The following is a 26,161-nucleotide window of genomic DNA, read 5'->3' as shown; positions in this document are numbered from 1 at the left end:
AAGCAGTAAGTAAGGAAAATTATGGGAAAATTATCTCTGAAGTAAATAGCTTGTTCTTGAATTAAAGTAATCCAGGTAATGGGATATTTAAAACCTTACCAAGAGGCAGGCATGTTGGGAAAAGAAGTGAGTAATTGGGAAGTTCTGGGTTTGTTCAGTAGTGTTTGCTGGTTAGTGGACAGGTCTCTAGACTCCAGGTATCTGCTCAAAACAGCCAGGCCATCGCATCAGGCAAGTATAACTGAACCTCAACTTCCTCTTGGGTTTTGCATTTTGAAGATTCTTGCTCAGTCGTGCAAAATGAAAAATAATTTTCTTCAGATGCAAACGTAAATGACTTTCGGAAGTGAGGTGGAAAGCTCACCCACTACTCTCTGGCAGGTTTAATGTGACCAGCTAAAGACAAATTTCCTTCCCATCAAGTCACCTTGGAGCTCTTTGCATTTCCAATTCAGCCAGTCAGATGCCTACTGTCTGCTTATCACACAATCTATTTCCTTGCTCTTTTGCCAATATCCTGCAAATTCCTCACGCATTTACCCACTTCATTTTGAAAGTCAACACTGATCGCAGAATCTATGTAAGATAGTTATGCATCTACAACTTTGTCATAAATATCCAACTGTAAAGATCTTCTCCCACATGGAGACATTAATCCTATCCACACTTCCCCCACACCACCTCTCTGCAACTTCAAGCTAACTTCCTTCTCACTCTTGCAACTGGCCTTCCTCCTGAAACGCTGACTCGGCTTTTCTTTCCCGGTTGACTACCTGCTAAGTGTTTCCACCATTTTGTTGTTTTTGTTTCAGTCTTCCAGCATCTTACAACTTTCAAGAAGTTGACTTACATGGCACCACAAGTTGAGTTCTATTCTTCTTTTCATTCTCCTCCCTGTCCGCGATGCTGCTGTTGTTTGGCTCTGCCTGGTAGGCACTCAGAGCTTCCCATTCTTTCACCAAGCGGTTTTTGTTTCTTAGGTGATCCTCCATATAGGACTAAAGAACCAAGGGAACAGACAGGATAATGTAATGAGATTCCATTCATAAGCTAACCTTTTAAAATTAATTGGGGAATGGAGGCATAACTTTAAAGGTATACAGTATCTCACAAAATTTATATCCAAACCCTGCAAGAGTTTCTTTCAGATTTGTTCCAGCACCAGTGAACTTTGACAGGATTTATTGCAAATTCTGTGCTTCATTACAGAATTCCTGTGGCTGTAAGTTACGCTATTGTGTGAAAGCTTCTCTTAAAGTATTTAAGTATCTAAGTATTTGTTATTTTAGTATTTAAAATGCTCCTTTCCTATTTTAACTAAGGACTAATAAAAACATGCAGACAAAATAATAAAGGGACATAAATAGAGTGGATAATGCAAAACATTTTCCCTTATCAGAGACCATAAAACTGAAAACATAGGAGCCGAATTAGGCCATTCAGTCCATTGAGTCTGCTTTGCCTTTCCAACATGGCTGATTCCTTTTCAACCTCGTTCCTCTGCCTGCTTCTCGTAACTTTTGACGCCTTTAAAATTCAAGAACCCATCAACCTTCACTTTAAATATACCCAGTAACTTAGCCAGAGATATCACTAACAGGAGGGTCTAGGTTTATGCTGAAGGGTAAGAGGTTTAGAGGGGACATGTTTAAGGGTGAGGCAGGTACTCTCACAACATTACAAAGTATGCTAATCAGGACTTGAAATGTCATGGCATAGACCATAAGACCATAAGATATAGGAGCAGAAGTAGGCCATTTGGCCCATTGAGTCTGCTCCGCCATTCAATCATGGGCTGATCTAATTCTTCCAGTCATCCCCACCTCCCCTGCCTTCTCCTCATATCCTTTGATGCCCTGGTGAATCAATAACCTATCTATCTCTGCCTTAAATACAGCCAATGACTTGGCCTCCACAGCCACGCATGGCAACAAAATTCCACAGATCTATCACCCTCTGACTAAAGTAATTTCTCCGCATCTCAGTTCTAAATGGATGTTATTCAATCCTGAAGTCGTGCCCTCTTGTCCTAGAATCCCTTACCATGGGAAATATCTTTGCCATATCTAATCTGATCAGGCCTTTTAGCATTCGGAATGTTTCTATGAGATCCTCCCTCATTCTCCTGAACTCCAGGGAATACAACCCAAGAGCTGCCAGATGTTCCTCATACAGTAACCCTTTCATTTCTGGAGTCATTCTTGTGAATCTTCTCTGAACCCTCTTCAATGTCAGTACTGTATATCCTTTCTAAAATAAGGAGTCCAAACTGCACACAATACTCCAAGTGTGGTCTCACGAGTGCCTTATAGAGCCTCAATATCACATCCCTACTCTTATATTCAAAACCCCTAGAAATGAATGCCAACATTGCATTCACTTCCTTCACAACTGACTCTATCCGGAGGTTAACCTTTAGGGTATCTTGCACAAGGACTCCCAAGTCCCTTTGCATCTCTGGATTTTGAATTCTCTCCCTATCTAAATAATCGTCTACCCATTTATTTCTTCCACCAAAGTGTATGACCATACACTTTCCAACATTGTATTTCATTTGCCACTTCTTTGCCCATTCCCCTAAACTATCTAAGTCTCTCTGCAGGCTCTCTGTTTCCTCAACACTACCCGCTCCTCCACCTACCTTTGTATCAACGGCAAATTTAGCCACAAATCCATTAATACTGTAGTCCAAATCATTGACATACATCGTAAAAAGCAGCGGTCCCAACACTGACCCCTGTGGAACTCCACTGGTAACCGGCAGCCAGCCAGAATAGGATCCCTTTATTCCCACTTTCTGTTTTCTGCCGACCAGCCAATGCTCCACCCATGCTTGTAACTTCCGTGTAATTCCATGGGCTCTTATCTTGCTAAGCAGCCTCATGTGTGGCACATTGTCAAAGGCCTTCTGAAAATCCAAGTACACCACATCTACAGCATCTCCTTTGTCTACCCTGCATGTAATTTCCTCAAAGGATTGCAGTAGGCTTGTCAGACAGGATTTTCCTTTCAGGAAACCATGCTTGCTTTGGCCTATCTTGGCATGTGCAAGATAGGAGGCAAGCAATTGAGTGCTGGAAAAAGCAATTATCATAAATAAGAATCTTATTGCTGGCAGAGACAACATGAGCAGAGGAGTCTGATTCCATGCCAAAAGACTCTATGACTTCATGATCTGTAAAGTTTCCTCAGAATTTATCCCAAAATTCATGGAAATCAACACAATATACTTTGCAGATTTTACATGTGACTATGTTAGGTATATTTATTTAGGGAAGAGTGTGCTTATTTCTATAAAAGAATGGGTTACTTCATATATAAAAGAAATTTGTAACCCATTCTGATACAATTGATCTCACATTGGTTGCTAGTGTTGAACGAGTATCACAGGAGGATGCTAAGCCAACTACAGATAGGTAGAAAGATATATTTTGTCAGCTGCCCTTTTAAAAATCCAACAGTTCTTAAAATTTACTTGGTTTCTGTTACTCAGTCGAAGGGATATCAAGTTGTAATTTCAAATTTGAGCTTTCAGCTGAGACTTTGGAAGTGATCTGCTCATTGTTGATGTTGAGTAAGAATATGGGTTGATATTTCCAGGCGGTTGAGAGTCCCCCAGGGTTGTAGCTCTCTGACTCATGAGGGCTGCACTTAACAGAGTCATTCTTCTGCTTGGAACTTCCAGAATGAAACTGTCTTCATTAAAGTCAAAGAGGCCATGCCAAACCTCAAACTCAGAAACAGACACCCACCCAAGGCATGGTGGCTGTCGAAAACTTTGAGCACAGGCTGTTCCTGGGTTACAAATGCCTGACTTACAGGCACCCCTACATCTGAATATAATTCCATAAATTTATTCAATTCATAAGTCCTCTGTAGGTTCATATAATTCTTATGAACAGCAGAACTTTCAATCTCTCCCTTCAGTAATGGCTTCTCGTCTGTTTTATAAGCTTTTGATGCCATTCATTACATTATTGTGATCTTGTGGTTACTATATTGAATGATTTATTTATTTATGCTTTTTCAACATGGACAAAATTGACTTATGGAAGTCTGTAAAAACGGAACTTATTTGTTATCCAGGGATGGCCTATAGATAAATAAATAAGTGACCAAATAAATAAATTTATAATTCAATTAATTTAATAAAATGTATACTTCTTGCAACTTAACCTTTCTCCTTCACAGCTTATTGAAGTAAAAGAGGCTGCAGATTCAAAGTACAAAGTAACTTTATTATCAAAGTTCATATATATCACCATATACAACCCTGAGATTCATTTTCTTGCAGGCATACTTAATAAATCCGATAACTATAATGAAATCAATGAAAGGCCGGGCGGGCCAACCAGTGTGCAAAAGTCAAAAAGAAAGAAAAAAAGAAATAATAAGAAGAATAAATAAGCAATAAATATCAAGAGCATGAGATGAAGAAGGTGAGCCCATAAGTGTGGGAAACGTTCAGTGATGGGGCAAGTGAAACTGAGTAAATTTATCCCGTCTAATTTAAGAGCCTATGGGTTGAGGGGCAATGACTGGTGGTGTGAGTTCTGAGGCTTCTGTACCTTCTACTTGATGGCAGCAGCGAGAATAGACCATGACATGGGGGGTGGGTGCTGCTTATGATGGACGCTGCTTTCCTTCGCTAACACTCCATGTAGACGTGCTCAGTGGTCGGGAGGGCTTTACCCATGATTGAATGAGCTGTATCCACTACTTTTTGTAGGATTTTCCATTTAATGCATTGGTGTTTCCATACCAGGCTGTGATGCAGCCGGTCAGTATACTCTCCACCACACATCAATAGAAGGTCATCAAAGTTTTAGATGTCATGCCGAATCTTCACAAACTTCTCTGGAAGTCGAGGCACTGCTGTGCTTTCTTTGTAATTGCACCTACATGTAATTGCACCTACATGCTGGACCCAGGACAGGTCCCCTGAAATGATTACACAGAAATATTTAAAGTTGCTGACCCTCTCCAGCTCTGATCTCCTGATGAGGACTGGCTTATGAACCTCTGATTTCCTCCTCTTGAAGTCAAGAATCAGTTCCTTGGTCTTGCTGATATTGAGTAAGAGACAGTGCTATTGTGGCACCACTCAGCCAGTTTTTCAATCTCCCTCCTATATGCTGATTCGTCACCACCTTTGATTTGGACAATAACAGTGGTATCCTCAGCAAAGTTAAATATGGCAATAGAGCTGTTCTTAGCCTCACAGACAAGTAGAGCAGGTGGCTAAGCACACAGCCACACAGCCTTGTGGTGCACCTGTGCTGATAGAGGGTGTAGAGGAGATATCGTTGCCAATCTGAACTGACTGGGGTCTGCAAGTGAGGTCATCGAGGATCCAATTGCACAAGAAGGTATTGAGGCCAAGGTCTGAAAGATTTCTGTGCCATGACTAACTTGGTGCAGGTTCAGAGGATGACTTGTTCAGCCTAAGATGGTACTCTTTTGTTGGACTCTACAAGGAGTCCAATTTCAGAGTACAAAATCACCAGAAATCAAGAATTTTGAGCTCATAATGTGTTTGCATCAGTCATTAGTTCCATGTGGTACTGCCAATGAATGTAATTCCATAGGGATACCCATTTTAATAAAGAATTCCTCTCATAGGAAAAATGCAGGTGCATGGAGATGGTTAGCAGGTCAGGCAGCATCTATGAAACTGGACAGATGCTTCTCCAAGCCTCTAGAACCTGCAGTATTTTGCTTGGAGCTCTTTCCAAGATCTTGAAATGCAAATAAACTCAAGCACAGACCTATTATTGTTGATTTACAAAGGAGACTCGTCCAGGTAGTAATCTAGTTGTAAGACACCTTGTTTCTATTAGTCTTCATCTATTAGTTATCGAGGATGACACACAAGATGCTTCTGTAACCCACTAGCTTCCACATGATTGCTGCAATTTTAGTAGAAAATCAAATCAAGTTCAAGAAATACTAAAAGAAAGACGGTATGTACTGTGCGTTATTTTTCAGTTGTGAAGAACACTGACTACTGTTACACAAATGAATTAGAGACATGGGCTTGCAAATTATATAGCACGTATTTAGCATCAGATTGACCCCGTAACATAGTACACTGCAGTAATCACTTCTGTAGAGAAGAAAAAGGCAGCTGCCAATTGTGCACAGCAAGATCCCACAAATTGAGAGATTACAACTTGCTTTATTTATGTTTTTTTAAAAATACTTATTGACTGATGGTTTTATAGTTACTCATTTGCTGGAGGTGCCGGAGACCTTGGGAAGAGAGACTGAGAACAGAGACCCTGGGAACAGTAATCAAGGGCAGAGACCCTGTGAACAGGGATCAATGGCACAGGCCCTGAGAACCGTGATCAAGGGCAGAGACCCCAGGAACACAATTGAGGACAAGACACACTAGCAACAACGAATGGTGTGGAGATGCAAGGAACATAATTGTGGGCAGAAAACCTGGGAGTAAGTTATCAAGAGTAGAGACCCTGATGGAGGGGAGTGACCCCAGAACAGTGAATGAGGATAGAGACCCTCAGAAAACCACTATGTGTGGAACGTGTGAACAGTGATTGATAGAAGTGAAACAGCAACAAGGCCGAGGAGAGTGACTCTGGAACAGCGATCAAGAGTGGACACGAGAAAAGCCAGATACTCTGGGAGTGGGTGAGTTAAAGACTAGAGAATCCAGAAATATCTGAGGAGGAAACCTGAGACCTCAGGAGCAAGAGCGACTGGACAAGCAGAGGCCTGACAGGCAAGAATTGGCAGTACTGATATTGAAGAGATCTTTATTCTTGGATTAAAGAACATACTTCCACATGAGGAGGCCAAAAAGTAGACTGGAATGGTGTCTAACAAGTCCACATGGATTGCTCTCCTAGAAAGTGCTGGACAAAGAACATAGAACAGAGAGCACAGGAACAGGTCCTTCTGCCCATGATGTACCAAACCAATTAAGTGAGTAATCAAATGCCTAATTAAATTAATCCCTTTAGCCTACACAATGTCAATACCCTTCCATTTCCTGTACATTCACTTGTCCATCTAACAGCCTTGTAAACACCTCCATTATATTTACCTCTACTACCACCTACCACTCTAGACGGTTCATTCTTAGTAGCCATCAATTCTGTGTTAAAAACTTGCTCCATAGATTTCCTTTGAACTTACCCCTCTCAAATTACATGCATGCCCTCTGGCATTAGACTTTCAACCCTGAGGAAAAGATAGTCTACCTATGCCTCTCATAATTGTGTAAACCTCTATCAGATCTCTCCTCAGCTTCCAGTGCTCCACGGAAAACAGCCTAAGTTTGCCCAACCCTTCCTTATAACACAAGCCTTCTAATCCAGGCAACATCCTGGCAAACACACACAAGACACTGGAAGAACTCAGCAGGTCAGGTGGCATCCATGGAGGGGAATAAATAGTTCATATTTCAGGTTGAGATCTTTTATCAGGACTAAAGGTCTCAGCTTGAAACATTTTCCTCCATAGATGCTGAGTTCCTCCAGCATTTTGCGTATGTGTTGCTGAAGATTTACAGCATCTGCAGAATCTCTGGTGTTTAGCATCCTGGTAAATCTCTTCTGCACCCTCCCCAAAGCCTCAACATCCTTCCTAGAGTGGGGCAACCAGAATTAAGTGGAATTCTCCAGATGCAGCCTAACCAGAGTTTTATAAAGCTGCAACATAACTTCTAAAGTTCAAAGTTCAAAGAGAATTTATTATCAAAGAATGCATACTGTACGTCATGATAATTTACTCTGGAGGTTCATTTTCTTTCAGGCTTTCAAGGTAGAATAAAGAAATAGAATAGAATCAATGAAAAGCCACACGCAGACAAAGACTGACAAAAGAACAATGTGCAAATTCAAATAATACTACTACTAATAATAAATATATAAGTGCGTAAATAAATAAACCTGAGAACATGAGTTGTAGAGTCCTTGAAAGTGAGTCCATTGGTTGTGTTCAGTGATCAGTTCAGTGTTGAAGTGAGTGAAATTACCAAAGCTGAATCAAGAGCCTGATAGTTGAAGGGTAATAACTGTTCCTGGACCTGGTGGTGTGGGACTTAAGGCTCCTGTGCCTCCTTCCCGATGGCAACAGTGAGAAGAGAGCATGGCCTGGACAGTGGAGGTCCTTGACAATGGAATCAGCCTGATTCTTGAAGTCATTTCCTCAACTAACAAAAACAAGCATACCATATTCCTTCTTTACCATCCTATTAACCTGTCCAAGCACTTTCAGGGAATGTGGAAATTCCTATCAAGAGGAACAACAGTGGAGCTAATGGACCTTGATACATTTAAAGGAGAATCAATCAACAAATGACAAAGAATGGAATCTGTTAGATTGGTGGAACATGACAAAGCAAGTTTAGAGAAAGATCAGGAGCCCTTAAGGTCTGGCATGGGCCAACTAGGCCAAATGGCCTGTTCCTGCAACTAGAACCACCACTGGCTTCCACACAATTAAACAGTTTACCTTTACTTGGGCAGCTTCGCCTGTGGATGAAATGAAAATTTGGAGTGCTAGATTTGTACTTGGAAGAACTGGCTCTGTCAGGCTTTTGCAACTACTGGAGGATTTCAGGAAAATTTATGAGGAAGCAGTGTGCAATGAAGAAGAATGTCGTGGGAATGAACAACGGCAGACTCATCACTTTAGTAATCAGTGCCACGTAGCCTCCTTTTGTATTAGTGACATCAAATTTATATCAATCACCCATCACCCCCACCCCCTTATATAATAGACAGAATTTCTCTGATTAGATCCCTGGGCATAATGTCTCAATTAAAAGATCATCTTTATGTACTCATATAATATAAGAGCAGCAAATCGAGACTCAAGGAATCTGGGCCTAGGATATACTTAATGAGTTCTGAGTTGGGAGCACTTTGGGAGCTGTTACCTGGAGGATTGTATACAGCGTTGATCACCTTATTTAAGAAAGTATGTGCCTCCTTTGGAGGCAGTATGGGGAACTGCTAGATGATTTGAAATAAAGTAGGCGTGTAATGAGGAGAGGCGAAGAATATTCTGGTTTAGAAAAATGGCAGGTAATCTTGCTGGAGCGTACATGATCCTAGGGACACTAAGTAGATGCTTTGAAGATATTTCCCTTGGTGGGCATATCTGAAAATGAGGGCATAACCTTGGAATATAGGGTCATCCATTTAGAATGGCAATTTTTCGCTCAGCAGGTTATAAATCTTTGGTATGTCCTACTCCCGAGAGCTGTGGAGGCTGAGTTACTGAAAGTATTTAAGGCAGATATTTCAACCGGAGGAAAGTGTAGGATTATGGGGAGCAGGCAGAAGTGGGGAGCTGATCAGACCTGTCATTATTATATGTATGTTCTTATATTTTTCTTAAACGTTTCTCCAGTTTTAAAATTTTTTTCCATCGAACCAAATGGACACATTCCAGCAAAAGAATCACCGGAAGTGAGAATGAATCTCTTTCCTCTCCCCAGCATTTTATTTATTTATCAATTGAGATACAGCACAGAATAGGCCCCTCTGGCACCTTCGAGCCACGCCATCCAGCAATGCCCCAATCAATTTAATCCTAGCCTAATCACGGGACAATTTACAACGATGAATTAATCTACTAACTGGCATGTCTTTGGACTGTGGGTGGAAACTGGAGCAGCCAGGGGAAACCCACGCAGTCACGGGGAGAACGCACAAACTCCTTACAGGCAGTAGCGGGAATTGAACCTGGGTTACCTGCGCTGTAAAGAGATGTGCTAACCACTATGCTACCACGCAGGTATCAGTGCATGGTAGCATAGTGGCCAAAAAGCAAAAAATGAGGCCGAAAAGCAAAACGAGGAATGTGACCAAGTTATAATTTCACGCAAGTAAAGCTGAATTGGCCAGTGCTTCACTCCTATTGCGTAGTGTGAGACTGAGGTGCTAGGGATGGTTTTAGAGGCAGCCCAGTGGCATAAAAGCTGATGCCTCACAGATCCAGAAACCTGGGTTCAATCCTGACCTATGACCACGTGGATTTCACCCCACATACCAAGGATACGTAAGCCGATAGGTTTATTGGCCCCAGTGCGTAACTAACCTGGGGGGGAGGGGGTTGATGGAAATGTGGAAAGAATAAAAGCAAGGATTAGCTTGGGATTACTGTAACAAAGTGGTAGATAGTTGCCGTGGACTTGGTGCGAAGAAAATCCATGTTTCCCCGCTGAATGACTTTATGATTCTGTATGATTCCACACAACATCTCTGTAATTCATTCTTGATTACCACACACTGTTGCAATTACACCGTGTGGTTAATGTCATCAATCAGAGATGGGTTTCCAGGCAATTACATGAACATTATTTCAGTGTTGGCAGATCTCTATGCATCTGCTCCACTAACGGAGGACAATATTATGTGGATCAATCAAGCTGATTCACTCAGCTTCCTGGTTGCTGTGACGTTAGGAGTTTGCACGGGAGAAGTTCTCACTGGACAGCTCCACACTGGGTAGACATGTGCTGATCTGGCGCCCAATTCTTTATGCACATTAGATTTTATTAGTGGGATTAAACCAGTAATAACAGATGTCAGCAGTGTGTAATAGGATCACGGAAATCCAAGCAAGAGCTGCCGAGTTATTTCAGCTTCGGACACTCTGGATGTAACCACTTTAATCTGCCCAAACCACTACGACACTATCCTCCTCTCTAACTGTACGGAGGCAAAACAAATATTCCGCACAATGCTGAGAATAAACTGATGCTCGATGTTTTTTTTCCAAAGTGCGCAATTAGCTGGGAGGTGACGGTCCTTCATATCAGGGAGAAGAGCTGCCAGATTCCAGCTGCAGCTTCTCCATTTTCGTTGCTCCCGCATGATAGTGCAGAGTAAGTTTTGCAACGTTCCCCTAATGAAAGCCGCAGGGAGCTGTGGGTGGGAAACGGCATCAGTCTTGCATCACTATTACCTGATCTGATTGCCCATCAGCAAAGTCAGACCCAGGGTACGTTTGTTTCATCACATCATCACTCTCATCTTCTCCGTGCCACCTGTCTAATCAGCCCCTTGAGATATTCTACAAACAGTAGCAACCATTTATAATAATATATCTTAAATAAAGGCACCTAAAGAAAATTTTTAAAAAATCTCTGCACTGATAGAGCTGATAGAGGTGTACAAGATGATGAGAGGCATTGATTGTGTGGATAGTCAGAGGCTTTTTCCCAGGGCTGAAATGGCTAACATGAGAGGGCACAGTTTTAAGGCGCTGGGGAGTAGGTACAGAGGAGATGTCAGGGGTAAGTTTTTTACGCAGAGAGTGGTGAGTGCATGGAATGGGCTGCCGGCGATGGTGGTGGAGGTGGATACGATAGGGTCTTTTAAGAGATTCCTGGATAGGTACATGGAGCTTAGAAAAATAGAGGGCTATGGGTAATCTTAGGTAATTTCTAAGTACATGTTCGGCACAGTGTTGTGGGCCAAAGGGCCAGTATTATGCTGTAGGTTTTCTATGTTTCTATGTTTCTTTCAAAAGGATTCTTCTCCCTGGATTCCACTTTCAAGAAGTATTTTTTTTATTATTAACAGACGGATCTGGGAATACAATCCCTTAAAAGTAGCAACACAGGTATATAGGGTTGTAAGGAAACATAGAAACATTATCTCTCAGCTCCTAAACTCAATCCCATGATTGATGAAGGCCAATGCAGAACTCCACGCAAATATACCCTGAACATTTGCCACATTTCTTCAGTATATTTCCCAATACTGTACCAGAAAATACCTGGAGTATTGTGTTCAGTTTTGGTCTCCAAATCTGAGGAAGGACATTCTTGCTATTGAGGGAGTGCAGCATAGGTTCATGAGGTTGATTCCCAGGATGGCGGGACTGTCATATGTTGAAAGATTGGAGCGACTGGGCTTGTATACACTGAAATTTAGAAGGATGAGAGGGGATCTGATTGAAACATATAAGATTATTAAGGGATTGGACATGCTAGAGGCAGGAAACATGTTCCCAATGTTGGGGGAATCCAGAACCAGAGACCACAGTTTAAGAATAAGGGGTAGGCCATTTAGAACGGAGTTCAGGAAAAACCTTTTCATCCAGAGAGTTGTGGGTCTATGGAATGCTCTGCCTCAGAAGGCAGTGGAGGCCAATTCTCTGGATGCTATCAAGAAAGAGTTAGATAGAGCTCTTAAAGATAGCAGAGTCAAGGACATGGAGTCAAGGAGTCAAGGGATATGGGGAGAAGGCAAGAATGGGGTACTGATTGTGGATGATCAGCCATGATCACATTGAATGGCGGTGCTGGCTCAAAGGGCCGAATGGCCTACTCCTGCACCTATTGTCTATTGTCTATAAAACTTTTGGTACATTGGCCTTCATAAATCAAAGTACTGAGTACAGGAGTTGGAATGTTATGTTGAAGTTGTATAAAATGGTGAGGCCTAATTCAGGATATTGTGTGCAGTTCTGGTCACCTACCTATAGGAAAGGTATCAATAGGATTGAGAGAATGCAGAGAAAATTTACAAGGATGTTGCCAGGACTTCTGAGGACCCGAGTTATAGGGAAAGGTTGAAAAAGGACTTTATTCCCTGGAGTGTAGGAAATGATGGGAGATTTGATAGAGGTGTACAAAGTTATGAAGGGCATAGATAAAGTAATTGACATTACCTCCTTGTGCAACTGAATCTTTGATTTCCTCACTTGTAGACTCCAGACAGTTTGAATTGGCAACAGCATCTCGTCTACAATGTCCATCAGCACAGGTGCACCACAAGTCTGTATTCTTAGTCTCCTACCCTACTCGCTTTGTCCTTATGACTGTGTGGCTAAGCACAACTCCTCTGTATGATAGCTCTTATGCATACTAAACTTTGTTGATAACACCACTATTGTAGGTCAGAACAAAGTTGGTGACAAATCAGAAAATAGAAGGGAGATTGAAGATCTGGTTGAGTGGTGCCACAGCAACAACCCCTTAATGAATGTCAGCAAGACCAAGGAGCTGATTATTGACTTCTGTAAGTTTCTTGGTGTTATCCTTTCAGCCAATCTATCCTTGGCCCAGCACAAGGAAAACACAGCAGTGCCTCTACTTCCTTAGAAGTTTGTGAAAATTCGGCATTACATCTAAAACTTCGACAAATGTCTATAGAAGTGTGGTGGAGAGTATATTGACTGGCTGTATCACAGCCTGGTATGGAAACACCAATGCCCTTGAACAGAAAATTCTACAAAAAATAGTGAATATGGCCCAATCCATCACGGGTAAAGCCCTCCACACCATTGAGTACATCTACACAGACCGTTGTCGCAGGAAAGCAGCATCCATTATCAGGGACCCCCACCACCCAGGTCATTCTCATCTCATTGTTGCCTCAGGACTCACACCATCAGGTTCAGGAAAAGTTATTACCCTTCAAGCATCAGGCTCTGGAACCAAAGGGGATAACTTCACTTGCCCCATCACTGAACTCTTTCCACACCTATGGACTCATTTTCTGACTTCTAATCTCATGTTCTCTATAACTATTGCTTATTTATTATTATTATTATTATTTCTGCTCTTTTGGTATAGTCTTTCCTTGATTGTATTATGGTCATTGGATTTACTGAGTTTGCCCACAAGAAAATGAATCTCAGGGTTTTATATGGTGACATGTATGTACTTTGTTAATAAATTTACTTTGAAGTTTTTGAACTTTGAAAAGTAAGTAGGCTTTTCCCACTGAGTTTGCTCGAGACTAAAACTAGAGGTTGTGGGTCAAGGCTGAAAGGTGAAACATTTATCGGAAGCATGAGGGGGTATTTGTTCACTCAGAGGTTAGTGAGGGCGTGGAACGAACTGCCAGTGCAATTGGTAGATTTCAGGGTCGATTTCAACATTTATGAGAAATTTGGATAGGCTCATGGACAGAAAGGGTATGGAAGGCTTTAGTCTGGGCAGAGTTCGATGAGACTAGGTAGATCAATAATTTGGCAAAGGACCCTGTTACTGTGCTGTGTTCTTTCCCTACTGGCAACAGGGCCAAAACCCAGCAGATACAGAACGAATGTGATTTACTAAGAATTCAAAGTGACACAGGGCGAAGTTTTGCATGAAGTGTAAGGTTAGGGACTGGATGGTAATTTTACTATTCAACATGAGCTGGATAAGCATTTGAGAGGAAAAAATTGCAGAATTTATGCCATTCACTTTGCTTCACATGTTTTTATAAAGCCACTAGAGACCGATTGTTAATTGTATTTCTTTGTGGAATGCCAAAGTGGTAAAAGATGTGCTGACATTAGAGACGGTCCAGAGGAGTTTCATGGGAACGAGTCTAGGAATGAAATCTTTCACGAATGAGGAATGCTTGACGGCTCCAGACCTGTACTTGCTGGAGTTCAGAAGAATGTGAAGTGAGCTCATTGAAACCTATCTCATAAAAAGGTCTAGATAGAGTGAATGTAGAGAGGATGTTTCCTACAGTGAGGAGTCTAGGGCCAAAGGACACGGCCTCAGACAAGAGGGACATCCATTTAGAACAGAGATGAGCAGGAATTTCTTTAGCCAGAGGTAGCGAATCTGTGGAATTTGTTCCCAAGGACGGCTGTGGAGGCCAAGTCAATAGACAATAGACAGTAGGTGCAGGAGTAGGCCATTCGGCCCTTCTAGCCAGCACCACCATTCACTGTGATCATGGCTAATCATACACAATCAGTACCCTGTTCCTGCCCTCTCCCCATATCCCCTGACCCCGCTATCTATAAGAGCTCTATCTAACTTTCTCTTGAATGCATCCAGAGACTTGGCCTCCACTGCCTTCTGGGGCAGAGCATTCCACATATCCACCACTCTCTGGGTGAAAAAGTTTTTCCGCATCTCTGTTCTAAATGGCCTACCCCTTATTCTTAAACTGTGGCCTCTAGTTCTGGACTCACCCATCAGCGGGAACATGCTTCCTGCCTCTAGTGTGTCCAATCCCTTAATAATCTTATATGTTTCAATCAGATCCCCTCTCATCCTTCTAAATTCCAGTGTATACAAGCCCAGTCGCTCCAATCTTTCAACATATGACAGTCCCGCCATTCCGGGAATTAACCTTGTGAACCTGCGCTGCACTCCCTCAATAGCAAGAATGTCCTTCCTCAAATTTGGAGACCAAAACTGCACACAATACTCCAGGTGGGGTCTCACCAGGGCCCTGTACAGCTGCAGAAGGACCTCTTTACTCCTATACTCAATTCCTCGTTATAAAAGCCAGCATGCCATTAGCTTTCTTCACTGCCTGTGTTGAGTATATATAAGTCATTAAGTATATTTAAAACGGAGGTTGATAGGTTCTTGATTAGTCAAGGTGTCAAAAGTTATGGGGAGAAGGCAGGAGAATGGCTGAGACGGAGAAGCAGACTCAATGAGCCATATAGCCTATTCTGTATCTTATGGTCTTATGCACACTTTGGGTTGAGATTCTTCATTTAGACTGGAAAGGAAGTGGGGAAGAAGCCAGAATTGGGGGAGGGAAAGAAGTACAAGCTGCCAAGTGATAGGTGAAACTAGGAGAGAAGGAAGGTGATGGGTGAAGGGGGATGATGTGAGAAACTGAGAAGTGATAGGTGAAAGAGGTAAAAGGCTGAAGAAGAAGGAAACTGATTGGAGAGGAGAGTGGGCCATGGGAGAAAAGGAGGGAGGAGAGGCACTGGGGGAGGTGACAGGTAGGTGAGGAGAAGAAAAGAGGTAAGTGGGCAGTCAGAGTCGGGAATTGAAGGAATGGGAAAGGGGAGGGGGAGAATTTGCAGCAGTTGGAAAAATCGATGTTCATGCCGTCTGGTTGGGTGCTACCCAGACAGAATATGAGGTGTTGTTCTTCTAACATGAGAGTGGCTCATCATGGCAGTAGAGGAGGGAAGTCTTCTAGTCTTAAGCATTCAGCATACAGCAATGAAACCAGACTGGACTGCCTGATGAATTGGTGCAATTACGAATCATATTCTCCTAATTTTAATAGTTTCAACACCTTGAAAATATCCCTGTTATTACGTTAACATTTTATAACTAAAACAAGTCAGAATCACCCCTGCAGACATAAAATAAACACTATCCCTTAGGAATCCATCATCACAAAATTACTAAAAATATTTAAATTCAACTTTTTAGCTGAAGTTTTGAAACAAGCTAAAGGTAAATATATTAAAGATAAATGTGAGATAACAAGAAAAAGGCAGTTTAAGTCTGGCATCTACTTATAGAACTCCAAATTTTTAGAAGTTAACCAAAAACATACAGATGGACAACTTGGAAAAAGTCATTCTTTTTTTCATGAATTTGTACGTTTGGAATATTCAACTGTGCCATGTTTACATTTTCATTAATTTTGTTTTAACGACGTCACATGTGGATCCCATTAGTTTGCGAAATGCACTTATTGGTGCCATGCTGGTTGTGTAATACCATTATCATCATCATCATCATTATGTGCTGCACCATATGACATGGGCAATCAAGGACTTGACCGTGATTGCTTTTTGGCAAATTTTTCTACAGAAGTGGTTTGCCATTGCCTTCTTCTGGGCAGTGTCTTTCCAAGACGGGCGACTCCAGCCATTATCAGTACTCTTCAGAGATGGCCTGCCTGGTGTCAGTGGCTGCATAACCATGTCTTGCAGTTACTCATAAGACCATCCACCCATGGCTTCACGTGATCCTGATAGGGGTTGGGGGGGGGGGGGGGTGCTAAACAGGTGCTACGCCTTATCCAAGGGTAATCTGCAGGCTAGCGGAGGGAAGGAGCACCTTATATCTCCTTTGGAAGAGACATATCTCCACCCCATCACCCATATGTAATATATAATATTAAAATATAATATATAACATTATAATGCCACATTATATTATATATATTATATACAGTAAATATAATAAATATAGCACATTTTGTTAAGTTAATATGACTTTGAGTATGTATGTACTTCTATTGCTAATATTGAATTATACTTTATGGAGTCCAAAGGTTGATAAAAAATGTCCTATTTTGATGAGTACAAACGAGATAGAAATCTCCTCTCCAAAGCCAAAAATACCAAGTGAAAAGTGCAAGCCTTAATTATAACACACATAGTAACCATTACCCAGTCAGATATTACACTACACAGCAAGAAGTAACATCTAACCATGCACTGAAACCTTTACAGATTCGTTAAAACTCCACGGGACACTAATCGTCAACTTATCGTCATTTTGAACTAGACTGCCTCCAGCATTCAGTCACAAAATGAAAGTGACCTGGGACTAAGCTACTCCCTTACAAAGGAATCCAGTATAAACTGAAAGCGAAGAAGTTTGAACTTGACCCCCTCAGCCTCTTACTTTGTTCTTCCAGCCAGCTCATTACCCATGGCAATCATATTTATAACACTCAGTTCTATATACTGTAACTTGATGACAAACTCATCAAGCAAATATCACACTTTAACAGTCTAAATGTGCGGAGGGAGGAGATACATCTCTACCAATGGAGGTGTGAGGCGTTCCTTCCCTCCGCCAGCCTACAGGTCACCCTTGTGCAAGGTGTAACACCCGGTTAGCTCCCCTATCCCACAAATCAGGGTGGCATGAAGCCATGGGAGCAGATGTTGTATAGTTGTATGAGTAGCTGATGCATATCACGAGTCCTGGTTTTGCGACCATTAATGCCAGGCGGACAGTCTCTGAAGAGTATTAATAATGGCTGGGATCATTCATCTTGGAAAGACACTGCCCAGAAGGAGGCAATGGCAAACCACCTCTGTAGAAAAATTTCCCAAGAGCCATCATGGTCAAAGACCATGACTGACACCATCTTACAACATGGCGCATAATGATGACAACGATGATGAACAGTCTAAAATAAGCATTTAGTATTCATGTAGATTGAAACTCGGAGCAACAGAGCAAAGGAGAAGAGTAGGCTATTCAATAGGCTGAATGGCCTAATCCTACTCCTATGTCTTTGGCCTTATGGTCTATTCAATCCATCAGGCCTGTACCATCATTTAACACAACAATGTCTCATTATTCACTTTAGTACAATGTCAAATGAAATATTCTGAATAGATCCCTTCAAAATGGCAAGGATGGTTATTCAGTGTCTGGGCATTCTAGAAGACAGCATGGGTGAAGGTTTCACTTCAGGCACAGATACCATTGAATCTATTCTCCACTGAGCTGCACTAAGCATGGACAGCCATGCAAAGGGAAGTGTGTGTGTGTGTGTGTGTGTGTGCGTGCATGCGTGCTTGCGTGCGTGCGTGCGTGTGTGTGTGTGTGTATGTGTGCGTGCGTGCGTGCGTGCGTGCGTCTGTGTACCCGTGCACGAGCTTTGGTGGGTATGGCAATGCTGAGGTGGAGCAGCAGGAGAGAGGAACAGTGGAGTAGGTGGCATCTATAGAAGGAAATGGGTAGACTCTTCATCGGGGACACATGACCTGTTAACAATCCCCTTAAGGACATGTGTGTATGTGGTCATACATGTGTTGAACATGCCCCCCAGATGTGATCATACTTAAATTTCATGGGACCAATCCTCTCTCTCATGGGATGAGAAAGCACAAGGACTAAGGAAACTCCCTAGGCCTGTTTCAAGAATGTTAGCTGAGGCTGTTGTCCCTGTGAATGCCAATGGTTGCCACTTGCGGTTGGGTCCTCTCAGCTTGTACAGGATTTTCCTGCAGTGTTTGAGCAGCCCTACTCAGAGCTTCTACTTCCCTGTCAGCTTGGCCAGTAACATTCGCACTGCCTGAAGATTCGGGGTTCAAGACCTACTTCATAGCCTTGAGCAAAAAAAGAAAATCCTGTGCCCGACTGAAGGTTTGGAAGTAATTTTCACAACAGACGTTAGAGCATCGAACCCTGTGCTCTCAGAAGCATGGCTTCATTTTAAAGAAGATCTCACACTCCCAGTCAATGTTTATCATCATGAAAACAGATTATTTGGTTTAAAAACAGAAGAATGAAGGTCAGTTAGCATTGCTTTTGCTTGGTGATGTCTTTATTTAGTTACTGTCACAATATTGCTTATGGGAATTTGTTCTGAACAAGAGGGCTGCTGTGTTTCTAGCATTATCAAGGGCAATTCTAAATTGCAGGCATTAGACACAAGGCCACGATCAGATAAAATAAAAGACTAAATGTGGAGCAGATTTCAGAGTCCACATGGTGTATTCTTGCTCCTTACATTCTTATTATTGTATTATCCAAAATTATGGGATTAATTTTGGGATGAGGAAGGGATCATATAAATGCAGACTTTCCTTTATTTACACTTCGCAAAGTGCAGTCAGTAGAGGATAGCAGAATAGGGCTGTATTGTAGTGGCAGGTGCTGTTGTCATGCAGCTCCAGGAACTCATGTCCAATCTTAACCTCAGTTGCTGTCTGTGGGGAGCTTGCATGTTCTCTCTGTGACCTTGTGCTTTTATTTCCATGGGTGCTCAGGTTTCCTGCCACATCTCAGAAGTAAGCTGGTCGGTTAACCAGCCACTGTAGATTACTCCTTAGTCTCAAAGAACGGCAAAGGAATCACAGAATGAAGATATTCACATTGCGGTCATATAAGAATTATAATGTGTAAAGTTAAATCTCTTCCTTTCCTTTATACTCTTCTATGTCTGGAGATGCGTCCAACACATAGCAAGACAAGACACATTTTTTAGATGAACAGGTCATCAGGTTGATTCATAATTCCTTATTGTAAGAAAGAGAGAACTGAGATCTTGGTGACCTTAGGTATTCCTACCATAATTTGGGCACCCGTCAGCATAACCTTCACAGCATGCATTCCTGTCACATTTAGTCTGGGTGCAAAAAGGTTCTGCTTTCAATAGAGACAGGACACTATGCTGTGCATATTCTGAAAAAAAATAAGATCAGGCAACATCAGTCTGTTCCTATGAACAGATAAATCAATATAGCCAGAAATGTAGTTTAGAATAATCAACTCAGCAAAAAATGCAGCGACAAAATTGAGAAGGAACAGTTCAGATATTTGACTTCTGTAAGGAAATGAATATGTAAATAATTCTGATAGCAATCACAGATAATTTTTTTAAAAAAGGAATAAAATACTTGAAAGGGAAAAAATGCAGGCAGGAAGGCAAAACACCTGAAGAATATAACCATCTGGGCAGCTCTATCAGGGAGATTGTAGTGGGCTGATAGTGATTCTAATCTCAGTTTTCACTTACGAGGGTGGGAAAATGCTCAGATTCATTGCTAAATAAATGATAACAGGATATTTGGGCTAGGCCCAATATAGGGAAATATTATTTGACAAAATTATTACACATTCAGTGATTGGCTGATTAGATATTTGCATTAATGAGCTGGTGTACCTAATAAAGTGGTCACTGATATGACAGAAACAGACTGCTGATTGATTCTGGATCTGATCGCGCAAGTAAAAAGCAAGGAGATGTAACCAGAATGCAAGGGTTGAAAGTTAATGGCAAAATTGCCACTGAGCAATGAAGAATATTTTTAATGCAGTGTCTGGGCAGGTTCAGGAACACACTTCCAGTAAAGAAATTGAAATTAATTATTAATTTCCAAAAGGAAATTGGATAAGTCCATGAAAAAGAGAAAATGAAAGGGTTTTTCAATAGGTTGTCAATAGAATTAATTGAGCTGGTCCTTTAAGAAGTTGCCACTGCCATGGGGGGACTAAATAGAGTCCCTCTGTGTGATAAAAATCATTGACTGTCTTCTGACCATTTGAAAAATACATAACCAAATGGAGAGGTGACAACACCCTTGATGCTCAGCTCTATTCTGCTTGATTCAATTCCCATCCTCTTCCTAAGCATAAATTCCTCCCCCCCACAGGCACACAGCATCTATAACATACCCTGCTGCCGCCAAGGCAGCACCAACCCAACCAGCGACCTCAGACATCAAGGCAGATGAGGGCCACGGATGCATGGAAACACTCCCAATCAGCAGATTTCCCTCCAATCATACACCATCCTGTCTTGGAAATATACATTCAGTGGACACTATATTAGGTACATCTGATCATTAATGCAAACATCTAATCAGCCAATCATGTCGCAGAAACTCAGTGCCTAATAGCATGCAGAGGTTTTGGTCAAGAGGTTCAGTCCATTGTCAGCATGGTGAAAAAATGTGAAGTAAATGACTTTCACTGTGGAATGATTATTGGTGCCTGACAGGATGGTTTGAGTATCTCAGAAACTGCTGATCTCCTGGAATTTTCACGCACAATCTCTTGAGTTTATAGAGAATGGTGCAAAAAACAAAAAAAAACATCCAGTGAGGGGAGTATTGTGGGCACAAATGCCTTGTTAATGAGAGAGGACAGACAAGAATGGACAGACTGGTTCAAGATGTCAGGAAATCGACATTCACAACAGTGGTGTGCAGAGGAGAATCTCAAAAATGCACTCAGTATGTCGAATATTGAAGTGGATGGCTTTCAGCAGCAGAAGATATACTCAATAGCCACTTTATTAGGTATAGTTCTTTGGTTCTTCATTGTTGCCAAGTCTAAATCCTGCAGGTCCTACCTCAACCATACTATGGGAGGACCTTCATCTTGAAAAATACAGCACCCACCCCCACCACCTTCTTAAGGGCAATTAGGGATGGGCACTAAATGCTAGTTTTGCCATCAATGTCTATATCCCAAAAAGTGAATTTCAAAAATGTATTATTATCAGATTGAGTATAAAACAAATGTTTATTGGAGATGGACCAACTAACACAGGGGTCGGCAACCTTTTTGCCTCTGTGGGCCGGATCGCGTATTAATGAGCAGACGGTGGACCAGATAAATGCCATAAAAACTTGAAATATGGGAATTATCCATTTAAATACGTCTAGTTATGTTCTGCCTCAAATTAATGAAAAATGCATGCTAGAAAATCATTTGTGCTTAAGGTTGCCTGCTCACTAAACGAACATATTGGTCCATGGTCTCCTCCATTGCCATGATGAGGCCGCTCTCTGGTTGGAGGAGCAACACCTCATATTCTGTCTGGGTAGCTTCCAACTTTACAATAACCATAGATATCTCCAACTTCCAGTAATTGCTCCTCCCTCCCCTTCTCTCTTTTGTATTCCCGATTCTGGCTCCTCTTTTACCCCTTCCCTTCTCTTCACCTGCCCATCACCTTCCTCTGGCGTCCCTTCTCCTTCCCTTTCTCCCATGGTCCACTCTCCTCTCCTATCAGACTCCTGCTCCACCAACTCTTTATCTTTTCCACCCGTCACCTCCCAGCTTCTCACTTCCTCCTCCCTCCCCATCCACCCAGTTTCCCCTTCACCTGGTCTCACCAATCTCCTGCCAGTTTGTACTCCTCCCACTCCCTCCCACCTTCTTACTTCTGGTTTGTTCCCCCTTTCTTTCCAGTCTTGATGAAGGGTCTCAGACCAAAATATTGACTGTTTATTCCCCTCCATGATACTGCCTGACTTGCCGAGTTCCTTCTGCATTTTATGCATTGCTCTGGATATGCAGCATCTGCAGAACCTCTTGTGTTGGTGAAATGTTTCCTAAATTTGTACCATGACATGAGATACAGGTTTTACTTTCATGCAGATGCTTAATGAATATAATCTCTTATTAGACTGAGTTGGGAGGAGAAATTAACTTTGCATTTCATTTCAAGAGTCTCACAGTATCTTTTATATATATATATATATATATATATATATATATATATATATATTCAATTAACATGAATGCAAGCATTAGAAATATAGAAACATAGCAAATAGGTGCAGGAGTAGGCCATTTGGCCCTTTGAACCTGCACTGCCATTCAGTATGATCATGGCTGATCATCCAACTCAGAACCCTGTACCTGCTTTCTCTCCATACCCCCTGATCCCTTTAGCCACAAGGGCCATATCGAACTTCCTCTTAAATATAGCCAATGAACCGGCCTCAACTGTGGCAAAGAATTCCACAGATTCACCACTCTCTGTGTAAAGAAGTTTTTCCTCATCTCGGTCCTAAAAGGACCTTAAACTGTGACCTCTCGTTCTGGACTTCCCCAACATCAGAAACAATCTTCCTGCATCTAGCCTGTCCAATCCCTTTAGAATTTTATACGTTTCAATAAGATCCCCCCTCAATCTTCTAAATTGCAGTGAGTATAAGCCTAGTTGATCCAGTCTTTCTTCATATGAAAGTCCTGCCATCCCAGGAATCAATCTGGTGAACCTTCTCTGTACTCCCTCTATGGCAAGAATGTCTTTCCTCAGATTAGGGGACCAAAACTGCACACAATACTCCAGGTGCGGTCTCACCAAGGCCTTGTACAACTGCAGTAGAACCTCCCTGCTCCTGTACTCAAATCCTTTTGCTATGAATGCCAACATACCATTTGCCCTTTTCACCGCCTGCTGTACCTGCATGCCCACCTTCAATGACTGGTGTACAATGACACCCAGGTCTCGTTGCATCTTCCCTTTTCCTAATCGGCCACCATTCAGATAATAATCTGTTTTCCTGTTCTTGCAACCAAAGTGGATAACCTCACATTTATCCACATTAAATTGCATCTGCCATGAATCTGCCCACTCACCTAACCTATCCAAGTCACCCTGCATCCTCTTAGCATCCTCCTCACAGCTAACATTAGTGAGGAATGCACAGGCAAACTAATTCAATTGCCGTGCTTTCATTAAATCTATCATCAAGAATCCCCACCATCCAAGGCATGCCATCTGCTCACAGCTACCTCTGGGCAGGAGTTACAGAAGCCTGAAGCCCCACACCACTAGGTTCAAGAATAGCTACTTCCCTTCAACCAATCAGTTGTTAAACCAACCAGCACAACTCTAATCACTTCCTCAGTACAGCAGTATTATGACCATGCTGTATCGCAATGGACAGTTCATTTTTGCCCTAACTGTGTTCTGTCTTGTATAATTTTCTGCAACTTACGTTGTTCCACCTTAAACGTCTGCTGAACATGGTGTTTTGTGAAGCATAGCAACGACCTGTTGGCAGCAAACGAAACTACTAACGATTTTATTGATCACACTTTTTCTCGAAAATGATCACTGGAATCAATAGCCTGTAACTTCCCTTTTTGGAGCTGAGCTGTTGAACCGCCTGTACAACCTGGTGGTGTGAACTGAAGTCTCCAAGGAGCAGGACGGTTGTGGCATGGTGCGTACAGGCCCAATCAAGGTGGCGGGGCCTGGGCCTGAGAGCAGGGAATCTGCTAATTGCTGAAGTGGGCTTGGAGCCGATTTGAAGTGGCAAATTCAAGGCGAGGAAGAGTTGAGGTATTTGCGTCTGGGTCCAAGAGGGAGGAACAGGCTGATGTTTGACTGATTGAAGTGTTGGGCCAGATTGGAAAGGTTGGGTACAGGCCGAATCGAGGTGGCAGTTCCCAGGCTGGAGAACGTATGAAAGTGGCAGGGCCTGGGTCTGAGAGAGAAGAGCGACCTGCGATTTGACCAGTGCCTGGCCACACTGAAAAGGTCAGGGTGTTAGGGCTGGAGGAGAGGAACGGGTCGTTGTTCAGCTCGCTGCACGTGAGGATTACTCATCTCCATGCTGAACTGAGGCCGTGGCCTGTAACTAATGGGCTTCTGGCTCGCTGTGATTGGCTTCATGGCCGTAGAATCACTTTCATGAACTTCAGTTCGGAAAGTTATTTGCTCACTTTTATTGTTGACATGATTTGTTTTTTCCCCCCTGTGCACTGGGTGTTCGACAGTTTTCTTTTGTAGTGGTTTCTGTTGGGTTTCTTTGTTTTGTGGCTGCCCGTAAGGAGACTAATCGCAAGGCTGGATATAATACACGTACTTTGATAATAAATGTACTTTGAACTTTGTTAATTTATGTTTCTTTTTGTGCACGTTGTGCATCTGACACTATGTGTCTGTGACGCTGCAGCAAGGAAGTTATTCCTTTCATTGTGTGTACAATAATAAAAATGATTTGAATTGACAGGAGCTAAGTTTATCCCACCAGTGGTAATACAATAGGAAAGGAGGAGTTGAAGGATTACCAGTATCATGTGTCCGGTGGAGATGTCCATGTTGGACTGGACCGGCTCCTCACACCAGGAGGAAGTGCTGCTCCGAGTGGAAGGGCTCGGCTGTGGACCGTCGCTGAACTGAGAGGAGACGCTGTTGATGCGGGAAGAATGGGCGGTCTCTGGGCGCTCTGATGTCTTGATCGCCATCCGCTGGCGGCAAAGCTCCTGAATTGGAGGGAGAGAAAAATAAAACCAGTTGGAATTTATCCAGTGTTTTTCTCTAAACAGCTGTCATTTGGGATGGAGGTGGGATTCTGCCTGTGCTATCAAGATAGGCTTGATCGAGCGGGAAACTGAAGTGAGACATTGAAAGTCAATCTGCAGCTTTCTCCACATCAGCTCCCAGCCACCAAAATGGATTGGCTGACATCCAGAAAATAAGCACTAACTTGTTCATCTGACACTCGAATGCCCAGAAAGTCAATTCCTCTCAGTTCCTGAGCCTTCTTTCTATAAAGCATTAAACAGAAATCACCAAAGATGCTCAGCAGCCTATGCAGACTCTGTGGAGATTGTAACAAGAGTCAATGCTTCAGCCAAGTGATCCACTGACCTGAAACATTGACTCTGTTTCTTTCCTTACAGGTGCATTTCGATAGTAAATCCATAAAAAGAATGGCGGTTTGTCCCTGAAACAAAACACAATGTTCAGCAGGTCAGGCAGCATCTGTAGGGAGAGACTTAAAGTCAGTGTTACAGCATGGTGATCAGACATGGGTTTACCTTCCTGCAAGTCAAAACCCATCAGCATTTCAGGAAATTAGTCAGGCATCCAAAGCAATCTGTACATTTTATGATATGGAACAAAATGCCAGCAATTACCCCTCATACAGTGTAACAATGGACTGGCATTGTCACTGGTTTCTGCACTGAATAATGCTTGCTTGTTTTTTGTGTTGCCAAATAGTCAGTTGTCAAAGTATCTAATTATTTAGAGGTACAACATAGTAACAGGCTCCTCTGGCCCAATGAGTCAACACCATCCAATTACACTCATGTTCAAAGGTACAAAGGTTCATTTATTATCAAAGTATGCATGCAGTATCCAACTCTAAGATTCTTCTTCCCCAGATAGCCACAAAGCATAGAAAAACCATGGGTCAGTTCACAAAGAAACAGCAAGCCCACCAACATGATCAT

At 42.3% G+C, this 26,161-nt stretch overlaps 1 protein-coding gene across 2 annotated transcripts in view; it reads right to left on the bottom strand.

Annotated features, from left to right (window-relative positions):
• Nucleotides 1-26,161, bottom strand: part of ptprn2 (protein tyrosine phosphatase receptor type N2) — a 1,022,449-nt gene that overhangs the window by 88,201 nt on the left and 908,087 nt on the right. For both annotated transcript variants that reach the window (XM_073054872.1, XM_073054874.1), the window contains 2 exons: nucleotides 24,992-25,186; nucleotides 851-998 (listed from right to left, as the gene is read on the bottom strand). In XM_073054872.1, coding sequence (XP_072910973.1) covers nucleotides 851-998; nucleotides 24,992-25,186 — 343 coding nt within the window. The remainder of the gene's footprint in view (nucleotides 1-850; nucleotides 999-24,991; nucleotides 25,187-26,161) is intronic.

Source organism: Hemitrygon akajei, chromosome 8 (assembly GCF_048418815.1).
Source record: "Hemitrygon akajei chromosome 8, sHemAka1.3, whole genome shotgun sequence".
Lineage (NCBI taxonomy): Eukaryota > Metazoa > Chordata > Chondrichthyes > Myliobatiformes > Dasyatidae > Hemitrygon > Hemitrygon akajei.
Note: the sequence above shows the minus strand (reverse complement) of the source record. Positions and strands in the feature narration are given on the sequence as shown.